The sequence below is a fragment of the Desmodus rotundus genome, chromosome 3 (assembly GCF_022682495.2).
Source record: "Desmodus rotundus isolate HL8 chromosome 3, HLdesRot8A.1, whole genome shotgun sequence".
NCBI classification, from domain to species: domain Eukaryota; kingdom Metazoa; phylum Chordata; class Mammalia; order Chiroptera; family Phyllostomidae; genus Desmodus; species Desmodus rotundus.
In genome coordinates, this window is record NC_071389.1 from 9002381 (window position 1) to 9024694 (window position 22314).

The 22314-nt window shown below is 36.6% G+C and overlaps 1 protein-coding gene across 3 annotated transcripts in view; it reads left to right on the top strand.

Moving 5' to 3' along the window:
* Window positions 1–22314, top strand: part of SPEN (spen family transcriptional repressor) — a 74768-nt gene that overhangs the window by 23357 nt on the left and 29097 nt on the right. For 2 of the 3 annotated variants that reach the window (XM_024554258.4, XM_053921094.1), the window contains one exon: window positions 988–1464. The exons of the other annotated variant lie outside the window; for it this stretch is intronic. In XM_024554258.4, coding sequence (XP_024410026.2) covers window positions 988–1464 — 477 coding nt within the window. The remainder of the gene's footprint in view (window positions 1–987; window positions 1465–22314) is intronic. 3 annotated transcript variants of the gene reach the window in all.

A 22314-nucleotide genomic window follows, 5' to 3' on the forward strand; every position in this document is an offset into this window, starting at 1 on the left:
AACAGTTTTTTTACTCTTATGTTGACAGATACGTCCTATGGAAAAAAATTAAAGTTAAACCATTGCTAATAGCAACTTTAGAGAATCTTACAGTTCTCAAAGTTGTATAATTTCATCATAGGCAACTTGAGTATAGCTAAATGCTAAGTCAACCTATTTCCTGTAACCATTAAGTACATAGAGTAATAAACTGAATCATGGAATAGGCATTTTAAAAATTACGTGTAATTTGATAGCACAAGGAGATAAAATAACCTTTATTCTTTAATTAGTTAAATTTACCATAAAATAGCATGTGGCGACCCAATATTTTGATATCCTAAGTGGGTTTGTTTCTTTGTTTGTTTTTTAAGATTCCATTTTTATTATTAAATGTGATTGTTTGGGCACAGCAATTTACACAATCTAGTAATTTTTATAATTACCCAAAGAAGTCGAAAGTTAATGAGAAAAAGTTACATTTAAAGTTTTTTTCTAGACTTCTTTGAAAAATGCCCTCCTATAGGTGGGACATACTCATTACAGGGTTTTCATGACTATGTTAAAATGTATCATGGCAATTTTGCCTAAAATAAATTTGCAAAGTAAATAAAAGCCTTGTATATATTTTAATGAGAGGAAAGTATAGAGAACTTTCATATTGAAATGATAGTCTCTTCTTGTTCCATGAAATTTAAAAATGAAGAGATGGCATATGCACATTTCTGTACACAAAGTCCCTAATAAAAAGTGACTTGCAGAACACTAGTCATGAAAGCCCAATATACAATTAAAACATTGATTGCCTGGCTGTGAAAGTAAGTTTTGGAGTCAAGTAAAATGTTAAAGTTGTTAGCGTTTGCTTATTAAGTAGGTTAATGCTGTTTAGAAGATGATCAGTTAGTTGCAGAGACAGACAATGCTGAAGTGAATGTTTGCATGACTTGCTTTTAGTTTTGCCTGCCCTTTTCTGATTGATTAAATATTTTTCCCCCTCCTAAAATGCAGGGCTTCAGATAACAGGGAGCGTGCTTATGAACATAGTGCCTATGGACACCATGAACGGGGGACGGGAGGATTTGATCGGACAAGACATTACGATCAGGATTACTATAGAGATCCTCGCGAGCGGACTTTACAACATGGGCTCTATTATTCTTCTCGGAGTCGAAGTCCAAACCGTTTTGATGCTCATGACCCCCGATACGAACCTAGGGCTCGGGAGCAGTTTTCACTGCCCAGTGTGGTACACAGGGATATCTACAGGGATGATATAACCCGGGAGGTACGAGGCAGAAGGCCAGAGCGGAATTACCAGCACAGCAGGAGTCGGTCACCACATTCATCCCAATCTAGAAATCAGTCTCCTCAGAGACTGGCTAGCCAAGCATCTAGACCCACCAGGTCCCCTAGCGGGAGCGGCTCTAGGAGTAGATCCTCCAGTAGCGATTCAATCAGCAGCAGCAGTAGTACCAGCAGTGACAGGTAGGTTAACAGCCTTTTGTTATAACAGACAAGCTGTTGAATAAATTGTCACAAATTCTTGATGATCAGTGCTAATGATTTTTAGCATAGTAATATTTTTAAAAGAGAGTAATCTTGGATCATGTATATAATGAGTAAAGAAACTGATTAGTGTGTGGTGATTGAATTAACCATTTTCTGAAGTACCCAAGGCTAAGTGATGTTTTGCAAATACTGTTTTATCCTCCAGATGCCCAATATTAAAATTGTCAAAAAGGAAGAAAAGTGGTGACTTTAGCTGTGTGAAGCAGATTTTGTGCCACTGAAAATGTGGTATTTCTTTTAAGTTGTTAATTTTCTAGGTGTATAATACTAACTTCTGTTAATTCTGGTTTAAAATTTGCAATATCTGTTTTGTTAAATGTATTGGCGAAGTAATATTGTTGACACATTTATTATCAATGATTAAATCAACTTAAGAATATATTTTAACTAATTTTAACATCAGGGCTGTAGCCAATTTATAAACTCAAGTAGAAAAGCTTTCTTTCTTTCTTTTAAATATATTGTTTATTTATTTTTAGACAGAGTGGGAAGGGAGGGAGAAAGAAAGAGAGAGAGAGAGAAACATCAGCATGTGGCTGCCCCTATGCACCCCCCACTGGGGACCTGGCCCACAACCCAGGCATGTGCCCTGACTGGGAATCGAACCGGCGACCCCCTGGTTTACAGGCCAGCACTCAATCCACTGAGCCACACCAGCCAGGGCAGAAAAAAAGCTTTCTTTAAATTCAGGTTGTTACTTGGTTGTTAACTAAGGCTGAGTAAGCTGATTTCATTATTTGGGAATTTTTTTACAAAGGCATTTTATTTTAAAGATGGAAAATAATACAGGTAATCTTAACGGGAAATTGTTTAGAGGTTAGGTATACTGGATTTGAAATTACAGATCTGGGTAGATGGTATAGTATACTACTGTTATAATCTTGGACAAGTTATTTAAGCCGCCTAGGCCTCAGCTTTCTCATCTTTTATAAGAACTGTGCTTTAAAAAGTTATTGTGAAGATCAAAATGAAAAAAATGTGTGTAAAGTGCTTAGCTTTAATTTAAGAAAAGTAAATGATCATGTAATTGATGAAGGACTCCTTTTAGGCCTCCTAAATGTTCTAATTCAAAATAATAAATGAAAACATTTTATTCATATGTATATCTAGGTATAATTCAAACATTTTAGAAGATGTAACATATAATGAAGCAAGCACTTAGTTTAGGAAATCAGGAATTAAGGTTCTGGCTCTAGCTTTGTAACTCAGTGACATAGATGAGAAATCCTTAACTTCTCTTGATTTCATTTTGTATATTGTTGAGATAATGATTGACAAGCTTCATTTGAACTCTATAAAGTGATTATAAAATCTTGCTGTGCCCCATTTTCTTCTACATAGAATTGTCTAAGGAACTTTGTTTTAGTCATTTTCCCCAAATCTACCTCATTAAAGGGATGCCACTGCATTCCATTGGATCAAAACTTACTGAAAAGCTGACTGATTATGGAGATGTTGAAGTTAGAGGAAAAACATACACAGCCTTCAGGATGGCATTGTACTTTGCGAAGTTACAGTGTTTTGGGATTTGGTCCTTAGGATTGTAGGCTCAAAAGTTTGAATCCAGAGGTGATATGATGAGCTGGATGTGCCTATACAAAAGAATAGTTGTATGACTCTTACAGTCAGAAACGTAACTGCTACAAAGGCAAAGATAGGATGAGCTTACAAAATCTACATGGGGACTACATTACAATCATAGAGGATATTCCCTCTTGTGTCATTCACTTAGGTCTGGAAATTTTTATGATGTAGAGCTATGAAGGATATGTAGGACTTTAACAAAAAGAAAGGAGTTTTAGGCTAGACCTGGGAACATAGTGGGTGGAAGGAACAACTTGAAGAGATGTAAGTGGGTGGAAGAATGTTTTGAGAATAGTAGATAATTTAGGATGATTTAACCACACTAATTATTTTGAGTTCTATTCTTTATGCACAGATGAACCGATGAGGGATTTTGAGAAGGGAGATAAGCTTGTTGAGATCTGTGCTTTATGAAAGGCATCTGGTGACTTAGAATAGGAAAAACAGAGATTCTGGTTAGGAGGCTATTTCAGTAGCTTAGAGAAGGAAAACTTGGACTGTGAGAGTGCCTAACTAGGGACAAGTGGGAGAGACATTGTATTAAGAATCCAATTATGTTGACTTAGGAAAACCAGGATAAACTTTAATGATGGGCTTTTCAATACTGTCCTTTAACAACCAAAAGGACCAGGTATTCCTTTGCTCACTGCAGAGCCAATATATTGTCTTTTTTAGAGTACATGTTCAACAAATAGTTGAAATACTGAGATAGAATTCTTAGTTAACAGGAAGGAGAAAGCAAAATTGATGTTAGTAGCTAAAAGATTTGGCCATTATATTGTGATTGAAGCAAGTGCACAGAAATAAACATCCTTTGGTGTTCAGAGCATGTCCATTATCCCTGGGTTCAGCCTCCCTTTTATCAGATGTCCTCTTTTCCTCTACAATTATATTGATTTTAAAGTATAATATTTTGAGATGTCACATAGATTCAGAATGTTCACTCTCCTTTTGGAAATAAGGTACTTTTGTAATCTTTAAAACTTAATGATTGTGAAACTGTGACATTCTCAGTCCCTTAAAAATACTTAAAATTAACAACTTATAGTAGACAATATATAGCGTGGTTTTCACTACAGAAACAAGTTTCTGTTCTCTGTGCATGACTGACTGATAATTTAATCACCCTCCACCTCCCTTAATTGTTACAGCTTTGATGAATAGAATCCTAGCAGTGCATTTCAAATGAGTAAACATGGGATTAATGACAATCTAGTTGTGAAGTCCTTATAAATGGTACACCTACTGTTTCTGCAAAACTGTTCACAGTATTTGACTAGTAAGAACTGGGGATTCATGGTGCAAACTTTAGATATGCAGCTCTGTGCTGCTATATGTCTCTTTCTCTGTCATGGTCATTTAGGGAGTCACTTTTCCTTTCAACAAGAAAATTTGAATACATAAATTTCACAAAAGCATTTATTTTAAAAGCCTTTCATTGAAGTTGCATTTACTTTATTTCTGTAGTTTTCTATCATTGGATTTCCCTCCTCCCCCAAATTATGTTGTAAGAATTTTCTTTAATACAGGCCAAAGGAACTGAAGAATTTGTTGAAGTTAAATTAATTCATAAACTTTCCTAGTATCTCAAAGTAGTTTTTTACTTTTAAAAAATTTATTTAGTTTTTAGAGAGAGGGGAAGAGGGAGAAGGAGAGGGAGAGAAACATCGATGGGTGAGAGAGAAACATCTATCGGTTGCCTCTTGCACGCCCCCAATTGGGGACCTGGCCCGCAACCCAGGCGTGTGCCCTGACTGGGAATGGAACCCATGACCTTTTGGTTCGAAGTGCTTGCGCTCAATCCACTGGTGGAGCCACACCAAACGGTGCAAAGTAATTTTTAAAAAAGATTTTATTTATTTTTTATTTTTAGAGGGGAAGGGAGGGAGAAGGATAGGGATCATCGATGTAAGAGAGAAACATCTATAGGTTGCCTCTCATATGTGCCTGCCTGCATGGAGGTACCTGCCCTGATCAGGAATCGAACTTTAAGTGACCAGAAAGTGACCTTTCTGTTTGTGGGAGGACGCCCAACCAACTGAGCCACATCAGTCAGGGCTTAGTTTTGAACTTTTTCCTTAGTTGTTTACTTTGATCTCAGCCAAAGATGATTAGGCTATAACAGTCTCTGATCTTGGATGGGGAAAAAATGATCTCTTTTCCCTAGCTTGTAACTGAAATTAAGCATTGCCTTCTATTGTGAAAGTAGGTAACACAGAACAGTAGTATTAACAGTATGAGTTACTTTGCAACCAGTCAACATCCACAGGTAATTTATTGTTGTTGCAGAGATCATCTCAAAATTGGGCTTATGTTCATCGTTACTGGGATATTGTTATTAAATTCAGTGTTAGATGTTGTTATTTGTTAATACAGACATATGTTACCATATGACAAAAATGTAAAGTTTTGCAGTTTGTTTATTTTAGTTATGAGAGAATTTCCTTTCAGGTTCATGTAGGAAGTTTTTCAAAATTGTTATCTTGCAGCCTTGCGAAAGAATAGGATGAGGCTGAAAAGGTTAGAGGGAATGATGCCATTGTGTGTATCAAAATGATATTGATAGTGTACCTTTTTTCTCATATTTTACAAGTATGCTTCTTTAGAATGCTTATTGAAGGAAGGAATGCTTATTTTCTTTTTATTTTTTTAAAGAGTTTGTTTATTTTTAGAGAGAGGGAAAGGGAGGGAGAAAGAGAGGGAGAGAAACATAAACGTGTGGTTGTGCCTCACACCCCCCCAACCAGAGACCTGGCCTACAACCCAGGCATGTGCCCTGACTGGGAATCGAACCGGCGACCCTCTGGTTCACAGGCTGGCGTTCAGTCCACTGAGTGTGGAATGCTTATTTTATTAACTGGCTGTATAATATGCTATGAAACTGTCAGGCATAGCAACAGTTTACATATGTGAAGTAAAAGTTTCTTAAAATGTTGAATTAATAATTAGTGTGGGGGGGTGGTGATTAGTACAATGTTTAATCATAAAAACACATTTGTCTGAACTTTTATCATCAACAGTGATTTATAATAATGAATAGGCAGATAATTTCTGGATTCAGTTGGAGATAAAATTTTATTGCACTGTGCTTCCTTATTAGATAGATTTTGTGGGGACAAAATAGTTTGTATTTGTTTTTAATCAGAAGAAAGTCATACAATTAAAATAATGCCTTTTAATGTCAGAAAAAAATTACATAAGGAAATTAAACCATGTTTGGGAAATTGGTGGTTAGAAACCATGACTTTTTTTTTCCTCCTGGCTCTTCTATTTGTAGCTGCATAGGATTGAAGAAAGAGTAGAAATTAATTAAATTGGTTTTATTACATAATACCAATCTTTTCCCACTTTGCTACTCTGTTTATACCTATCAGTTTGAGATGAATCACTTAAGTTGAAATGGGATTTTTTTGGTACTCTGAGTGTGTAGAGAGAAGATACCTGTGCTCAGAGACCATTGAAAACATAAATTAGGCAAACTCAAATGTGAGAATTAATGATTAGATGTTTATTGATTTTGGGGGATAACAAGTGAAGTCTTTGTTTGGGGAGCATTCAGAGGACTCTCAAGGAGGAACAGTAAAGGTCTTCTTAAGCCTTTAAGAAGTCACCGTCAAGGATAATATTCTTAGGAGGGATGTTTATTTTTTGCTCCTCATTTTCATTTAAAATGAAAATATTTGCACTTATTTTAAACCTAAGTAAAATACCATATAATAGCTGATTTGTCTTTTAATTTTACAGCCATTCTTTGCCTGTTTTATAAAATTTAGTCCTGTCTCAGTTTTATTTTTAGATAGTTGAAATTGTCTGAAACTTAAAAAAGGAGAATGTCTTGCCAAAAATCAGTATTATGAACAAAATGTATTCTAAACCTTTCTGGCTACTAAGTGAAGTTTTTATCTTGAAATTTGCAACTCTTATGTGTGGCAGAATTCAGTAAAAGCCAACTAGTGGTTTATTGACTATATGAATAACTACTTTCTTTCCTTGAAATATTGGTACCTAAGTTTTTTAAAAGTTACCTACTCAGATGGAGAGGGTTGATGGAAAAAAGAAAACAGACATCATATTAGTATATATGCAATCCTGGAGAAAACTACTAGATTTAAAACCACATTAAGTTTTAACTCCCTTTGAGTAGCTTATTAAGTGCTTGTTTCTGTCCCCCCAAATAAGCATTTGCTCATTCCCTCCTTAATTCAGTTTTGGGCCTGTTTAGGAGCATGGAATAACTAACTGTTCAGCAGCATGCTTTAGAGAGAAGTACACCAACTATTAAAATACATACACATATATTTTAAATTTTATTAGTAATATTTTTGCCCATTCCTATCAGTAGTAGCAGGCAAACTGTAGAGATCATTTGAAAAGCCCACATTTTTAAAACACATTCCTTTCTAGGCTGCTGTATAGTTTGTTATTGGGCAATAAGCTATACACAGCCTTCTGTCGTTTGGGGTCATATTAGCCACACAAGCTTTTGTTCTAAATATGGAAAATAGAAGTGTTTGCTTCTAATTGCTCTGGTGGTTTTAACTTCAGAGATGTGAAAATAGATCAATTTACTTTCCGGTTTTCCTTTTTTTGTCAAGTATTACAGCGTTTCAGTAAGGCTTTCTAGAGGTATAGGTGTTATCAGTAATAGGTGTTATCAGTAATCAGTAATAGGGTTATATGTAATAGGTAGTCAGTTTTGGAAACAAGTGCTGGGCTCACCCATGTTTAGTCTGTATTAGGAACCCTGCTTTCATTTAAGATCCTCTGCTGCTAGGGAAGTGAGAACAAGGTAGACTTAGTTCTGAAAGCAAATGAGGAGAGCTCATTGTGTGCTGCCTGGGCAGCCAGTGTGTCTAAATATTGTGGGGAAAGCTAGGAACTGCTTATTTGTGACTCAAACCAGCCTAAACTGGAATCATCCAGTTTGATTTGGCTGCTTGCCACCTCCCAGAGGTTTGCTTATTCTGCCAGAGTTTTTGCCTGGTCTTCTGCACTGTGACTGGGCAGGCTACAGGGAGGAGCAGCTGGAAGTGGCTGCCAGTTAACCGGGTTTGTTCCTAGGGGGAGGCATTTCAGACACAGTAAGGAGCTGAAGACTAGAAGCTGATGCGAATTCTCATTTTCAGTGCATCTTTCCATTATTACTCCCTTACAACTTTCTGTCTCTTGCCCTTTAGTACCTAATGCTTGAAAAACAGCTTCTGCCATACAGCTGGTTGGGTGCATCACAGCATGGTCTTGCATTTGGTAATAAAGAATTTGACTAAAACTTTATTAATTAATGACCAAAGTTCCCCAGGAACTTTGCTTTTATTACAAGTTAAGTTAGTCTGTTTGAAGTAAAGAACTGTCTCTCTCATACCCTTTTTGTTTTTTATACTTGGGTCCTGCTGGGGTTTATTTTGGTTTGATTGATAGGTGAAAGGAATGAAAATTGATTTGGAGTCAACTTGTGGCCTGGTATCTTGTGAATTTTAATTAAATCCTGATGTAACTTTTTTAAATGTTGCTTCAAAAAGTAGTTCAGATTAAAGCCCTAAATAACAAATTTTAAAATTAAAAATGCTATGCCAAATTGCATTTGTTTGTCTTGGAAGCAAACTCTTGAAAACCAACCAACCAACCAACAAAAAACCTCACCCTGGCCAGATGGCTCAGTTGGTTAGAGCATCAACCCCCTGCACCAAAAGGTTTCTGTTTGATTCCTGGTCAGGGCACATACCGAGGTTGTGGGTCTGATCCCCATTTGGGGTGCATACGGGAGGCAACTGATGGATGCTTCTCTCTCACATCAATGTATCTCTCTCTTTCTCCATTACTCTCTCTTTCTCAAATCAATAAAAACCTATCCTCGGGTGACAATTTAAAAAAAAAAATACTGTGCTTCAATTACAAATTTTTAGTGTCATGGCTGCTTTGTGCACAAAGAGCCTCTTTCTCAGTTTGCCTCTTTGAGAAATAAGGGAGTTAAGTGATTAAACATGGTCTAATTCCTGGTAAGAGAACACTCAGAAGTCATGAAGAAATATTAAAGCCACAAGTAAAAGAGTACATTTATCTTTTGTCTTTCTGGACACCAGGGTTATATAGAAAAGGTAAATTCCCATAGCCCTGCCTATGTTTTAAACTTTTGGAGTGAGATTGAAACCTATATAGTATTTTTCACTTGTGGTAAAAGTTGACTCAGCAGTTTGGGTAATGATGTTCTTCTCTTTTATCCTTTTTGGGTTTTTACTTGGAGACTTTCTTTGGTCATTCTTAGAAACCATATCATAATTTCATTTTGCCCTAGACAAGGGATCATCCATGCACAGAAATAAAGAAAAGTGTGGTGGTCTCATTTTATTTTATTTTATTTTTTAAGATCTTATTTATTTATTTTTAGATAGTAGAGGGGGAAGGGAAGGAAAAAGAGAGGGAGAGAAATATAAATGTTCGTGAGAAACAATTGCTTGCCTCTTGCATGCCCCCAACTGGGGACCTGGCTGGCAACCCAAGCATGTACCCTGACCAGGAATTGAACCAATGACCTTTTGGTTCACAGGCTGGCACTCAATCCACTGAGCCACACCAGCCAGGGCTCATTTTAAAATATATTAAACATTAGTATTTTCAGAAGCTCAGAATTAGCCAAACTTTTATGACAGGTACCTTCCCTTAATTTTTAAATTTTAAATCTGTATCTTAGAGTACAAACTCTTAGAGTGATTGCCTTTATTCTACAAAGAGTGGTTTTGTGATTGCTTCTCCTGTGAGAAATGGAAAGAGCACCATCTGGTAATTGATTTACTTAAATTATTAGTCATTCATTACATTATATGCTACCAGAGTTTACTACTATTAGCAATTTTATAAAGTCTTCTCTATAGAACATCTTTCTAAAATCACTTTGTATGATAAGTGAACTTGTTTCCAGGTAGACAAAATAGTAAGAGAAATGTATTTGAAAATTAACTAGTTGGTTTCTCCTAAGAATCTCAGGGTCATACTCTAAAAACTTAACTCTTTTTTTTCTCTTTTTAAAAGATTTTATTTATTTTTAGACAGAGGGGAAGGGAGGGAGAAAGAGAGGGAGAGAAACATCAATGTACAGTTGCCTCTTGCATGCCCCCGACTGGGGAGCTGGCCCACAACCCAGGCATGTGCTCTGACCGGGAATCAAACTGGCGACCCCCTGGTTTGCAGCCCTGTGCTCAATCCATTGAGCCACACCGTCCAGGGCTCTAAAAACTTTTCTTGATATAAAAGAGATTAGACATATATACTAAGATGAAGGTAATTATTCTTAGAATTAGGTGGGAAAACATTATATATAGCTCAATAAAATAGGGTTGGACATATTTAGAATTTGGCTTAGCTAATAACCATTTGAGTTTTTCTTAATGACATTAAATTAAAATTCTTTTTTAACTTTGGTGTAATCCCGAGCAAGGGATAGTAGGCTTTTTGTTCGGTTTTTAAATTATCAGCAAAGATAGTTTTTAAAGTTTAACGTATAAGTATCCTGGAAATACGTTTCAATTTTTTTGTTAATTCCTCTGTACTTTTTCTTTAAGATTTTATTTATTTTCAGAGAGAGGGGAGGGGAGGGAGAAAGTGAGAGAGAAACATCGATGTGCAAGAGAAACATCAGTTGGTTGCCTCTCATACGCCCCCACCCAGGGATCTGGCCCACAACCTAGGCATCTGCCCTGACTGAGAGTTGAACCAGCAACCTTTTGGTTCACAGGCTGGCATTCAGTCCACTGAGCCATACTACCCAGGGCTCTTCTGTACTTTTAAAGTGGAAATTTATGCTTGTAGGAATCATTTTGCTGACTTGCTAGAGCTAGCTGGAATTACAATGTAATGAGAAATATATATAACTTACCAAGATACCACTTTGACATTAGTTTTCATAATGGTTTTTATATATATATTATAACCATTATTTTTAAATATGGTTAACCCTTTATAAAGTATTATCTCTCTCATAAATGGCATTTTTCTTAAAGATTTTATTTACTTATTTTTTAAAGAGAAGGGAAGGGAGATAGAGAGGGAGAGAAACATCAGTGTGTGGTTGCCTCTCATGTGCCCTTCCACTGGGGGCCTGGCCGGCAACTCAGGTATGTGCCCCAACTGGGAATCAAACCAGTGACCCTTTGGTTCTCAGGCCTGTACTTGAAATTTGGCTAGTTTGTGTACCACTACTGACCCATTCTATAACATGGATGAACCTCAAAAACATGCTAAGTTTGCCCTGATTGGTGTGGCCCAGTGGGTTGGGCATCATCTTTCTGAGTGAAAGTTTGTTGGTTTGATTCCCAGTCAGGGCACATGCCTGGGTTACAGGCCTGGTCACTGGTTGGGGGCATGCCAGAGGCAACCAATTGATGTTTCTTTCTCTCTTTCTCCCTCCCTTTCCCTATCTCTGAAAATAAATAAATCAGATCTTTAAAAAAACATGCTAAGTGAATAAAGCCAGTACAGAAGACTGCATATTATGTGATTCTATTTATATGAACTCTCCATAACAGGTAAATTTATAGAGACAAAGCAGATTATTGGTTGTCTAGGGCTGGGTCTGGAAGAGAATGGAGAGTGGTGACAGCTGATAGATTTGAGGTTTTTCTTTCTGACGTGATGTGGATATACTAAAGTTACATTATGGTGATAATTGTGTAACTCCATGAATATACTACAGTCATTAATTGTATACTCTTAAATGAGTTAATTTCATGGTGTGAAATTATTTCAGTAGAACTGTTTTTAAAAATACACTGAATTTTGAAGATGTAGCAAAAATATTTTATGTTGGCTGCATGTTGAAATACAGGGTCCAACAGAAGTAAGGCCTGCTTAAGTGTGGTTGGTAGGGTAATAATGTGGGTATAATAATTTATAGTTTTAATTTGAACATTGCACCTAAAATGTTATATGATGTGCTTGAGTGTGATTATTGTTATGTTACAGAATTACATGTTTATGATTTTGTAATTAAAAAAGGAGGGGCGTTATTTTTGCCGGGCCCCGTATTTTTGACTATATTACATTTAATAAAACAGTAAAATTTACTTTTTTTTTTGTTAAGTATGGCTATTTAAAATTTTTAAATTACATTTTTGGTTTTTATTAAATTTGTATTGGACAGCATACACTGTTCTGGAACTCTATCAAGATACGATGTCGTGAAGTAATTTGTACATCTATTTTAGTATTTTTCATTTAGTATAAAGAAGACTAGAATCTGTTATTTTTATTATTTTAATTCTCAAGACTCTTCTCTTTGAAATTCTGGATTAATGGAAAAGGTTCTCTGGGACGCCTAAGCCTAAGGTGTGTTGACTGAACGACCTCCAGATTCCATCTTTATTTGGTATTAAGCCAAATGCATGTTGATATCCAGAATGGCCAAGGGAGTGTCTTAGCTGTTGAAAAACTTTAATCTCTAAACCCCTAAATAGATTAGTTTTAATATCTAAGAAAAAAATTAAGTTATCTTACAGTAATTTTTTTAATTAAAAAAACCCCCTCTTGATCTGAAGGTAATTTCTAAGTGGTGGCCAGTACTTCTGATAGTAGTAACGTAGACTCGGATTCTGATGTTGGAATTAGAATAAGACAAACATTGAATAGATACCTGGCTTCTAGACATAATTTCTATAACCAAACTGGGGACTTCTATGAATCTCAAATGTAGTTGTCAATGGCGAAGGGTCAGACTAGTCTCATGAATGTTCTCTGTCATGATGGTGAGAGCCATTTGGACTGTAGCTTTTTGTTTGTTTCCTCTGGCAGGAACTGCAGAGGAATTGTTTAAGCAGGAGGATTTCAGGCTGGAGTTTCTTAGTGATTTGAAGTCATTAATAAACAAGTTCACCAAATAGTAGATAGCTTTAGACTCCTGGTAGGGAGTTCATTGCCCTTATAACCTCTTGGGTCTGCAACTTCCTTAATAGAGAGTTCATAAGTGGAAAATAGAAAACTTTTTATTCTGAATGGGAAGGAGATAAATCAGCACCAAAGTTAAATTGGAAAAAGGCAAAACCCAAAGTTCAAATTTACTTGTGGGTTTGGTGAAGGCTACAGCAGTTGTATGTAACCATTTGGAATAAATAACACATCTTCCCTTGATCTGTATACTTTCTTGGTTTATGCCTTTTGAAACATTTTAGTCGTTCATATAAGAAATACATCTATGGTTCCGCATACTTGTTCCGCATACTAGTTGAGAGTGAGAAAATTGCATGGTGTTATAGTTGACAGTTTAGTTTTCTCCTTAGTTTGTCCCTTGAGTACGGCATCCCATGGATGTTCTAAAGGCTGTGCTGCCACACAGAAGGATTTTTTGTTCCTTAGGCCGACATGTTGTATCTGCTTATTACTCTCAGGGATCATGCGTGTTTGGTGCTTTTTGCTTTGAGTAACAGGTTTTCTGAGTCTTAAGAGATTGCTAAGAATATAATGACTCTGTGGGCCCTGGCTCTTTGGAATTTAAACTGAAAGTACTTGTGGCCAAGATTCTTTTGAACACAGTGAAAATATGTAGAAAAATAATTTTTTCACTTTGAATTTTGTAGTTAGCAAATCTATCTATACCAGAATCTAATCACATATTTGCCCCCTAAAATCTGAACATAAAATGGTAAGCACTTTGTGACTAGGTCTCTGATAGTTATAGTTCATCATCTTACCATTCTTAAAGTTACCTAGGGAATCTTAGGGCTCCACAAAATTCACCAGAAAATAAGCCTCATATTTCTTGGTAATAGATTAGCAAGAGCATAGCCACTTTCCTTTTTTTTTGCTATTGTTATTAGAACAATAGGTTTTAAAACCACCAAATTGCATTTTTTAATGCTGAACTTGTAAGGCTTTATTTTTTAAAAACATTGTGGCAAAATATACATAACATAAAATTTAGCATTTTACTTTTTTTAAGTATGCAGTTCAGTGGCATTACATACGTTTACTTTGTTGTATGACCATCACCCCCAGTCATCTCCAGAACTTTTTCATCTCCCCAGACTGAAACTCTATATTCATTAAACAGCTTCCCATTCTTCTATCTTGAAGTCCCTGATAGCCACCCCTTCTCCTTTCTGTTTTTATGAACTTGACTGCTCTAGATACCTCATAAATGGAATCACACAGGATTTGTCCTTTTGTGTCTGGCTTGTTCCACTTAGCATACTTGTCTGAAGATTTTTCCATGTTGTAGCAAATGTCAGAATTTTCTTCCTTTTTAAGACTGAATGATATTCCTTCAGGTTTTGGGGTGGGTTAAGCTTTAATTATCTAGCCAGTCATCCTATAGATGAACTATTTCCATATTTCTTTTTAACACCACTCAAAGACAGAGATAAGCTTAAAAACATTGACTGGTGTGGTTCAGTGGGTTGGGCATTGTCCCACAAACTGAAAGGTTCCCAATTCAATTTCCTGGTAGGGGCACATGCCTGGGTTGCAGGACAGGTCTCTAGTTGGGGGCATGTGAGGGGCAACTGATCAATGTTTCCTTTGTACATTGATGTTTCTCTCCCTCTCCTTCTTCCTTCCTTCCCTGCTCTCTATAAATAAATAAATAAATAAATAAAATTGGATCTTAAAAAATTAACAGCTGCTATAATTGCATTCTAAAGAATTACTTGTACTTAATCTTCTGTGAGCAGGTTAACCTCATATAGCATACTTAATCTCCAATTTAAAAAAAGATTTTATTTATTTTTAGAGAGAGGAGAAGGGTGAAGGAAAAGAGAGGGAGATAAACATCAGTTGGTTTTCTCTTGTTCACCCCCAAATGGGGACCTGGCCTGCAACCCAGGCATGTGCCCTGACAGGGAATCAAACCAGTGACCTTCTGGTTCACAGGCTGGGGTTCAGTGCACTGAGCCACACCAGCCAGGGCTAAGCTCAATTTTAAATGGTTATTTTTGTCAAAAAAAGATAACCTTTAAAAACCAGTCTTTTGTTTTTTCTCATTTATGTAAATTATTGGACTTCAGAATAGGAAGAGAAATAGAACCAATTATCTTAAATTATTGTGGTAGAATTTACCACCACTTTAGTGACCATGAACACTAAACCCGTTTTTCTTGCCATCTTACCTACCTATAAAAGTAGAGCCAGTACCTGTTTAAGGCTTAGATATTAATTATAAATGCTTATAGGTGAAAGCTAGATGGAAACTAGAACTCAAGAAAAGTTCATTTCTAAGGTCTAGATTTTTTTTTTAGGTCTAGATTTTCTACTGTACTTAAAATTCTTAGGAAATAAATTAATTTTTAATATCAGCATTAAAAGCTGATGATGGTAAAAAGAAAAATTACAGCTTGTAGATCATGAATCTCTTTCCTTGTCAACCTTTGTCTATTAAGAGAAAGCTTTTCTCTTTTTACTCTGTTAATTCAGTTAACCCTCTTAAAAATTTATTTATTTATTTATTTATTTATTTATTTATTTATTTATTTATTTATTTATTTAAAGGGAGGGAGAAAAACATTGATGTGAGAGAGAAACAGCAGTTGGTTGCCTCTCAAACGTGCCCTGATAGGGGAACAAACCCACAACCCAGGCAGGTGCCTGACTGGGAATTGAACTGGTAAACTTTCACTTTGCAGGGAAATGCCCAACCAACTGAGCCACGCTGGTCAGGACAGTCATCACCTTTTTATTTTATTTTTTTTTTAAATCAGACCTTTTGATGGGCCAAAACAAAATACTTGAAGTTAAGATATTTGTTCTATAATAAAAAAACGCATTTTTGCTCTTTAATATATCAACACAATTTTTCTCAGTAAGTATACTAAACATGAAGACTTAAGGCAACTTTCATTAACTTTTACTCTAAGTTATTTTGTCATTTATATAGTAGAGTCCAGTAGTGCTTTCCCATTTCTTTTGCACTAGTTGAAGAATCATCAGTTAGAGCTGACTCATTTTTGAGGAACTTTACCTGGACAAATCGGGTAGAGAGACCCCTTGATATTCAGCAGAGCCTTACTGACAGAAAGCAGCAGATATAGCTTATTACACTGAGTGGTTTGGGATCTCTTACCTTTTTCTAAGAACAAAGAGAAGAAGAATCACTCACTCTATATTTTACTTCTTAAGTTGTCTGTGTGTGTGTGTGTGTGTGTAGTGTTAAAATAACATACAAGTTACCATTTTAATCAGTTTTTAAGTGTACAATTCAGTGACTCTAAGTACATTCACATTATTGTGCACCCATTACCACCACCTGTCTCCAGAACCTTTTCATCTTTCCATACTGACACTGTAATCATGAAACAACTCTCCCTTCTCTTCCCCAGCCTCTGGCAGCCACCATTCAACTTTCTGTCTCTGATTTGACTACTCTTGTTACCTCATATAGTTATTTGTCCTTTTGTGATGGGCTTATTTCATTTAGCATAATGGCCTCAAAATTCATCAAAGTTATAGCATATGTCAGAATTTCCTTCTACTTTTAAAGCCTGAATAATATTCCACTGTATGTCGATAGTACATTTTGTTTATGCAATCATCTGTTAATGGATGCTTGGATTTCTTACCTTTTGGCTACTATACTTGCTATGGATGTGGGTGTACAGCTGTCTGTTCAGGTCCCTGTTTTCAGTTCTTTTGGTTATGTACCCAAAAGTGGAATTACTGAATCATATAGTACTTCTAACTTTTTGAGGAATTGCCGTGCTGTTTCCATTTTACCTTTCTGCCAGCAGTGCCCAAGGAATCCATTTTTTAAAAAGATTTTTATTTATTTATTTTTAGAGAGAGAGGAAGCGGGGCAGAAAGGGAGAGAGCCATTAATGTGAGATTACCTCTTATACACCCCCTACTGGGGCCTGGCCTGAAACCCAGGCATGTGCCCTGACTGGGAATCAAACCAGCGACTCTTGCACTCAGTCCACTGAGCCACACTAGCCAGAGCGAAATCCAATTTCCTTACATCCTTGCCAATACTTGTTATATTCTGTTTTTTGAGAATAGCCATTCTGAGTGTAAAATGGTATCTCATTGTGATTTTGATTTGAGTTTCCCTGACAATTATGTTGAGCATCTTTTTATGTGCTTTTTGGCTATTTGTATATTTTCTTTGGAGAAATGTCTGTTCAAGTTCAAAGGTGCGCATTTTTGTGTCTGGTTGGGATTTTTTTTGCTATTGATGTATATGTCATTTTAAAAAAAGACCTCACCCAAGGATATGTTTATTGATCTTAGAGAGAGAGGAGGGAAGAGAGAGAAAGAGAAACAGTGATGTGAGAGAGAAACATTGATCGGTTGCCTCTAGCATGCGCCCAGACCTAGGTTTGACCTAGAATCAAACCGACAACCTAGATGTGTGCCCTGACTGGGAATTAAAACCCACAACCTTTTGGGGTACAGAATGATGCTCCAACCAACTGAACCATCCAGCCAGGGCTATATTATCATTTTTTAAGGTAAACTTAAGTGTCTTGAAGTTATAAAACAAAAAAAAATGCATTAAGCTCTTTATGCAAAATAGAAGTTTTACTAATTTCTTCTGAACATGGTATTTTGGTAAGAAAAATTTTGTGATACTAAACTACCACCTTAAATCCCCAGGTTGAAGGTAAAGAAAGCTGTTGTGCTAAGAACTATTTTAGTATGAATGGAATACTTTTCATGGATGTAAACCTTACTAAGAATACAAATAGCATTACTGTATATTTCACCCATCATTTGTTTAAATTATAAAACAGTCTTGTTCACAAGTTCTTTGGCCCTGTGATTGACATACCAAAGCACATATTGTAAGAAGTTATTTGGTGTTTTCTTTTTTGTCATGGTTTCTAAAATTGAGTGACATCAGAGTGTTTCACATCCCAGCTTCCTCTTGTATAATTTTCACAAGTGATCTTTTTTTCTTCATTTTTTTCCCCTGTGAATTTTGGAGTTACTCAAATATTTTTATAAAGTGATACATTACTAATAAGGAAGAACAAGTCACTTTAAGGATCCCATGTTTGAATTGCAGCCTAAAATTAACATGTTGGGTTTTCAAAAAATGGAAAGCAGTCAAAGAAGTAACGTAGGCCTCAACTTTGGCACTATTGACATTTGAGGCCAGATAATTCTTTGTTGTGGGGACTGTCTTGTACATTGTAGGATGTTTAGCAGCACCCCTGGCTGCAGTTCACTAGACGGCACTAAGCCTCATCCCCACTTACAGTTGTGGCAGCTAAAAAAATGTCCCTTGAGGAGCAAAATTGTCCCCACTGAGAGCCTCCGATACAGGTATTTCGATGATAGGATTAGTGAATGAAACAGAATACTGCATCCGAAGACTCTGCACTTTGTTAGACACTTAATTTTTTTGGTGTATATTTTAATTGTGCTTTTGCTTTCATCCTAGAATTTTTAAAAAATTATGTATTTTTAGAGAGGGGGAAGGGAGGGAGAGAGGGAGAGAAACATTGATGTGTGAGAGAAACATCAATCAGTGTGCCTCTTGCACACCCCCAACCAGGGAGGGGCCTGACCTACACCCCAGGCTTGTGCCCTGACCACCAGTTGAACAGGGGACCTATCAGTTTGCGGGATGACACCACTGAGCCACACCAGTAGAATTTTTTTTAATCATCTTCCCCAAAGTTCTAGATAATAGGATCCATGAAGTGGTTTTGTTTTATAGATGTCGGTGATTTTTCAGTCAGGTTATTAATATATGTCAGTTACATTTCCACTGCCTTAGTTAGAAGAGCCATCATATTTCTTGAATAATTAATAATTGAAGAAATACTTTGCAATTTGTGACAAAGAAACTTGCATTTTACTCTCAGATACTGAGTTCAGTTAGTATCTTTATTTTACTGAGCTTGGTATACTTTCCTAGATATTAATTTCAATTGCTTGCACTATTCAAGTCAGTAATTTCCTGGAGGCACATTCATTACATGTCTGGCACTATATGAGGCTCTCTGTTTACAAAGTTGAATCCATTGGACTTTCAAATGAATACCAGTTATGAGACAGAATGAAGGCATTTGAGATAGACATTGTAGTAAATGAGGCATGGGAACATACAGTCAAAAAACCAACAAATGCTGTAGGGTGGGATATGGATGTCAGGAACAGCTACAAAGCAGGAGGTTAATATTAGAGCTAATTCCTTGAAGGCAGGGCAGGCAAGGATGGACAGAAAAGTGCCTTTAACAATAATGGGTATGGACAAGAGCTCTCTTTTGTTAGCTATATGCTAGGCAGAGTGCGAAAGCATTTTCTAATCATAACTCACCATAGCCCCTCACAAGTGGTAGGTATTATCACCATTTACATGAGAAAGTTAAGGATTAGAGAGGAAATAATTTAACTAAGGACTTGTATCTAATAATTTTTAAAGAGGTACCTGATTAGAAACTGGTTTAATGTTCTTGTGTGGCTAGATCATTAGTGGATAGGGTAAAGGGTCATGGCAAGAGAGTGAGAAGGAGCAGGTAGAAAATTAGTTTGGAATCATGTTTGTAAAAGCTCCTCTCTTTTGACGAAGAATGTGGATTTTATCCTATAGATATGTCCTTGAGAGCTTTCAAAGATGGATGGAATGTTGAAAGTGGGTGGAGAGTCATAGACCCCTGAAATTAGCAGGACCTTTGAAGGAAGGTCATGAGGTCTGGTAATCCACTAAGGAAGTTAAAGTTTAGAGAAGCAAAATGAGGTGCTTTACTAGACCAGACCACACAGTTGAGTATTTCCTTCTTCATTTTTTAATAAAATACAGAGACTTAGTTCAGGTTACATCAGAAGTCGCAGAATTGAAAATGGAATTAGAATCATATCAGGCTGTCTACTAAACTCTAATTTTTTGTTTTTGTTTTTTTTAACTTTCTGGCTCAGGACACTTACATTCTTAAATTATTGAGCTTTTATTTAATTTAAGTAATATCTATTGACATTTGCCATATTAGAAATCAAAACTGTTATTTTGAAATTTTTATTTAATTCATTTGATATAACTTTCTTTTTTAAATTTTAATAGTTTATTTGAGCAAAAATTAATTTGAATTGGTCAGTGCCGAACCAGAAGTGGTTAGGAGCGCTCTACCAACAGGAGCTAGGGAAAACACTTATAGAGAAAAAGCAGAAGCAAAGCAAGAACATGATTTGATTGGTTAGAATGGAAGCTACTGCCTTATATGGAAGTCCTAATAAGGTGTTTGTGATTGGCTGTCCTTAGGTTTGATTTCTTTTTTTTAAAGAGAGGATTTTCCTTTATCATGTACCATTTATTTTATGTTATTATTTATTTATTTAAAAGATTTCATTTATTTATTTTTTAGGGAGAGAGAGAGAGGAAGAGAAACATCAATGTGTGGTTGCCTGTGGCGTGCCCCCCACTGGGGACTTGGCCTGCAAGGCAGGCATGTGCCCTGACTGGGAATCAAACCAGCGACCATTTGGTTTGCAGGCTGGCACTCAATCCACTCAGCCACACCATCCAGGGCGATCATGTACCATTTACTTTAAATATTTTATTTATTTATTGTTTAGAGAGAGCAGGGAAGGGAGGGAAAAAGGAAGGTAGAGAAACATCTTGGAGGTTACCTCTCACAGGCCCTCAGCCGGGGACCTGGCCTGCACCCAATGCATGGTTCACAGGCCAGGGCTCAATCCAGTGAGCCACACCAGCCAGAGCTGATTTCTTAACCATGAGGTATTTTACTGGCCTAGGTTTTGGTTTGCTCACATAGGCTGCTAAGGTATTAGAAGCACCTCAGTCTAATGGATTCCTTGTTTAATTAATTTAAGATCTCCCCCTTTTGATCATCCTCTCATACATGAAAGATTAATTAAAAATTGGCGTTAGTGCCTTTCTTGGTCATCGTTAGTTAAGTTCTTGAAGTCTTTGTCTTGTCGTGACACTCATTGGCTATGGTGTCAGGTCCCTGGAAGAACTGCTTTTGCTGTTCATCTTGTCATTCATCTTGTTTCTGTTTCTCCAAGCACTGTGGGACCATGTGATATACTGCTGATGGCTGCAAACGCAAAATTAAGACCCTTGAGAGGATATAGCCATTAGGCAGACAGACTATAGTGATGACTGGCAGTTGGAGAATAACACCAAGAGACTGAAGTGTGCTCTTCAGTCAGGGTTCCCTGTGAACCGAACTAATTGGTTCAAATAAATAAAAAAAATGTATTTAAAGGAGCATCAACCTGTTTTAGCCTGTTCGTTAATTTCTTGTATTTGCTACAATACCAAAGGTGTTGATCCAGGTATAGTAGGAGAAGGTATTTGCTTATGGCCCAGACTTATTGCTTGTTCAGCCAATAAGTAATCTAAAGCAATTCTATTGTTGAAAACCACCTTGGCAAGAAATTCTAGGGATTTTTGCTCTAGTTATGGCCTTAATGGTAGATTTAATGAGAGTTGCCAGAGTTAAGGAGCATTATCTGCCTATGGATTAATGGGAAAAAGCAAGTAGCGAAAGGTAAAAGGCATAGAAGTTTCATATTGAGATGAAGATCTTCATCCATGATCTTGGGAGAATTTGCCACTTCAAGATGTTGTCTGCTTCTGGGGAGGAACCTCCCTAATCAGTTATAATTTTAGATCTTCAGCTAGTATGCTATAACTTTTTAAAACAAATAATGAGATGAGTGGCATTATTTTACCTTTTTTGCAAATCTCTCTTTTTTTAAGGTTTTATTTATTAATTTTTAGAGAGAGGAAGGGTGGGAAAGAGAAAGGGAGAGAAACATCAATGTGTGGCTGCCTCTCACGCGCCCCCCACTGGGGACCTGGCCCGCAACCCAGACATGTGCCCTGACTGGGAATCGAACCAGGGACCCTTTGGTTTGCAGGCTCATGCTCAATCCACTGAGCTACACCAGTCAGGGCTGCAAATCTCTTTAATGTCTGATTTTTAATAAGATGTCTAGATTCTTATAACTACTTCTGCATTTAAACTGTGATTATACTTGTGTGTGTCTGTGTGTGTGAAGTCTATGAAGAATATCTGGCATCACACAGATATGTAATTGAAATAGGAAGGACCTCACAGAACCCCTAAGAAGACCTTAAGGACCCTGCATAGGTCCTCAGACCACATTTAGAGAACTGCTGCACTAAAAAATAGGATTGTCTTGAAAATTTGGACCTGTAAAATACTGGATATGCAGAGATTCTTACCTGGTGTGGTGATGCGTTGCATTTAGGAAATTACATGATCCCCCTCC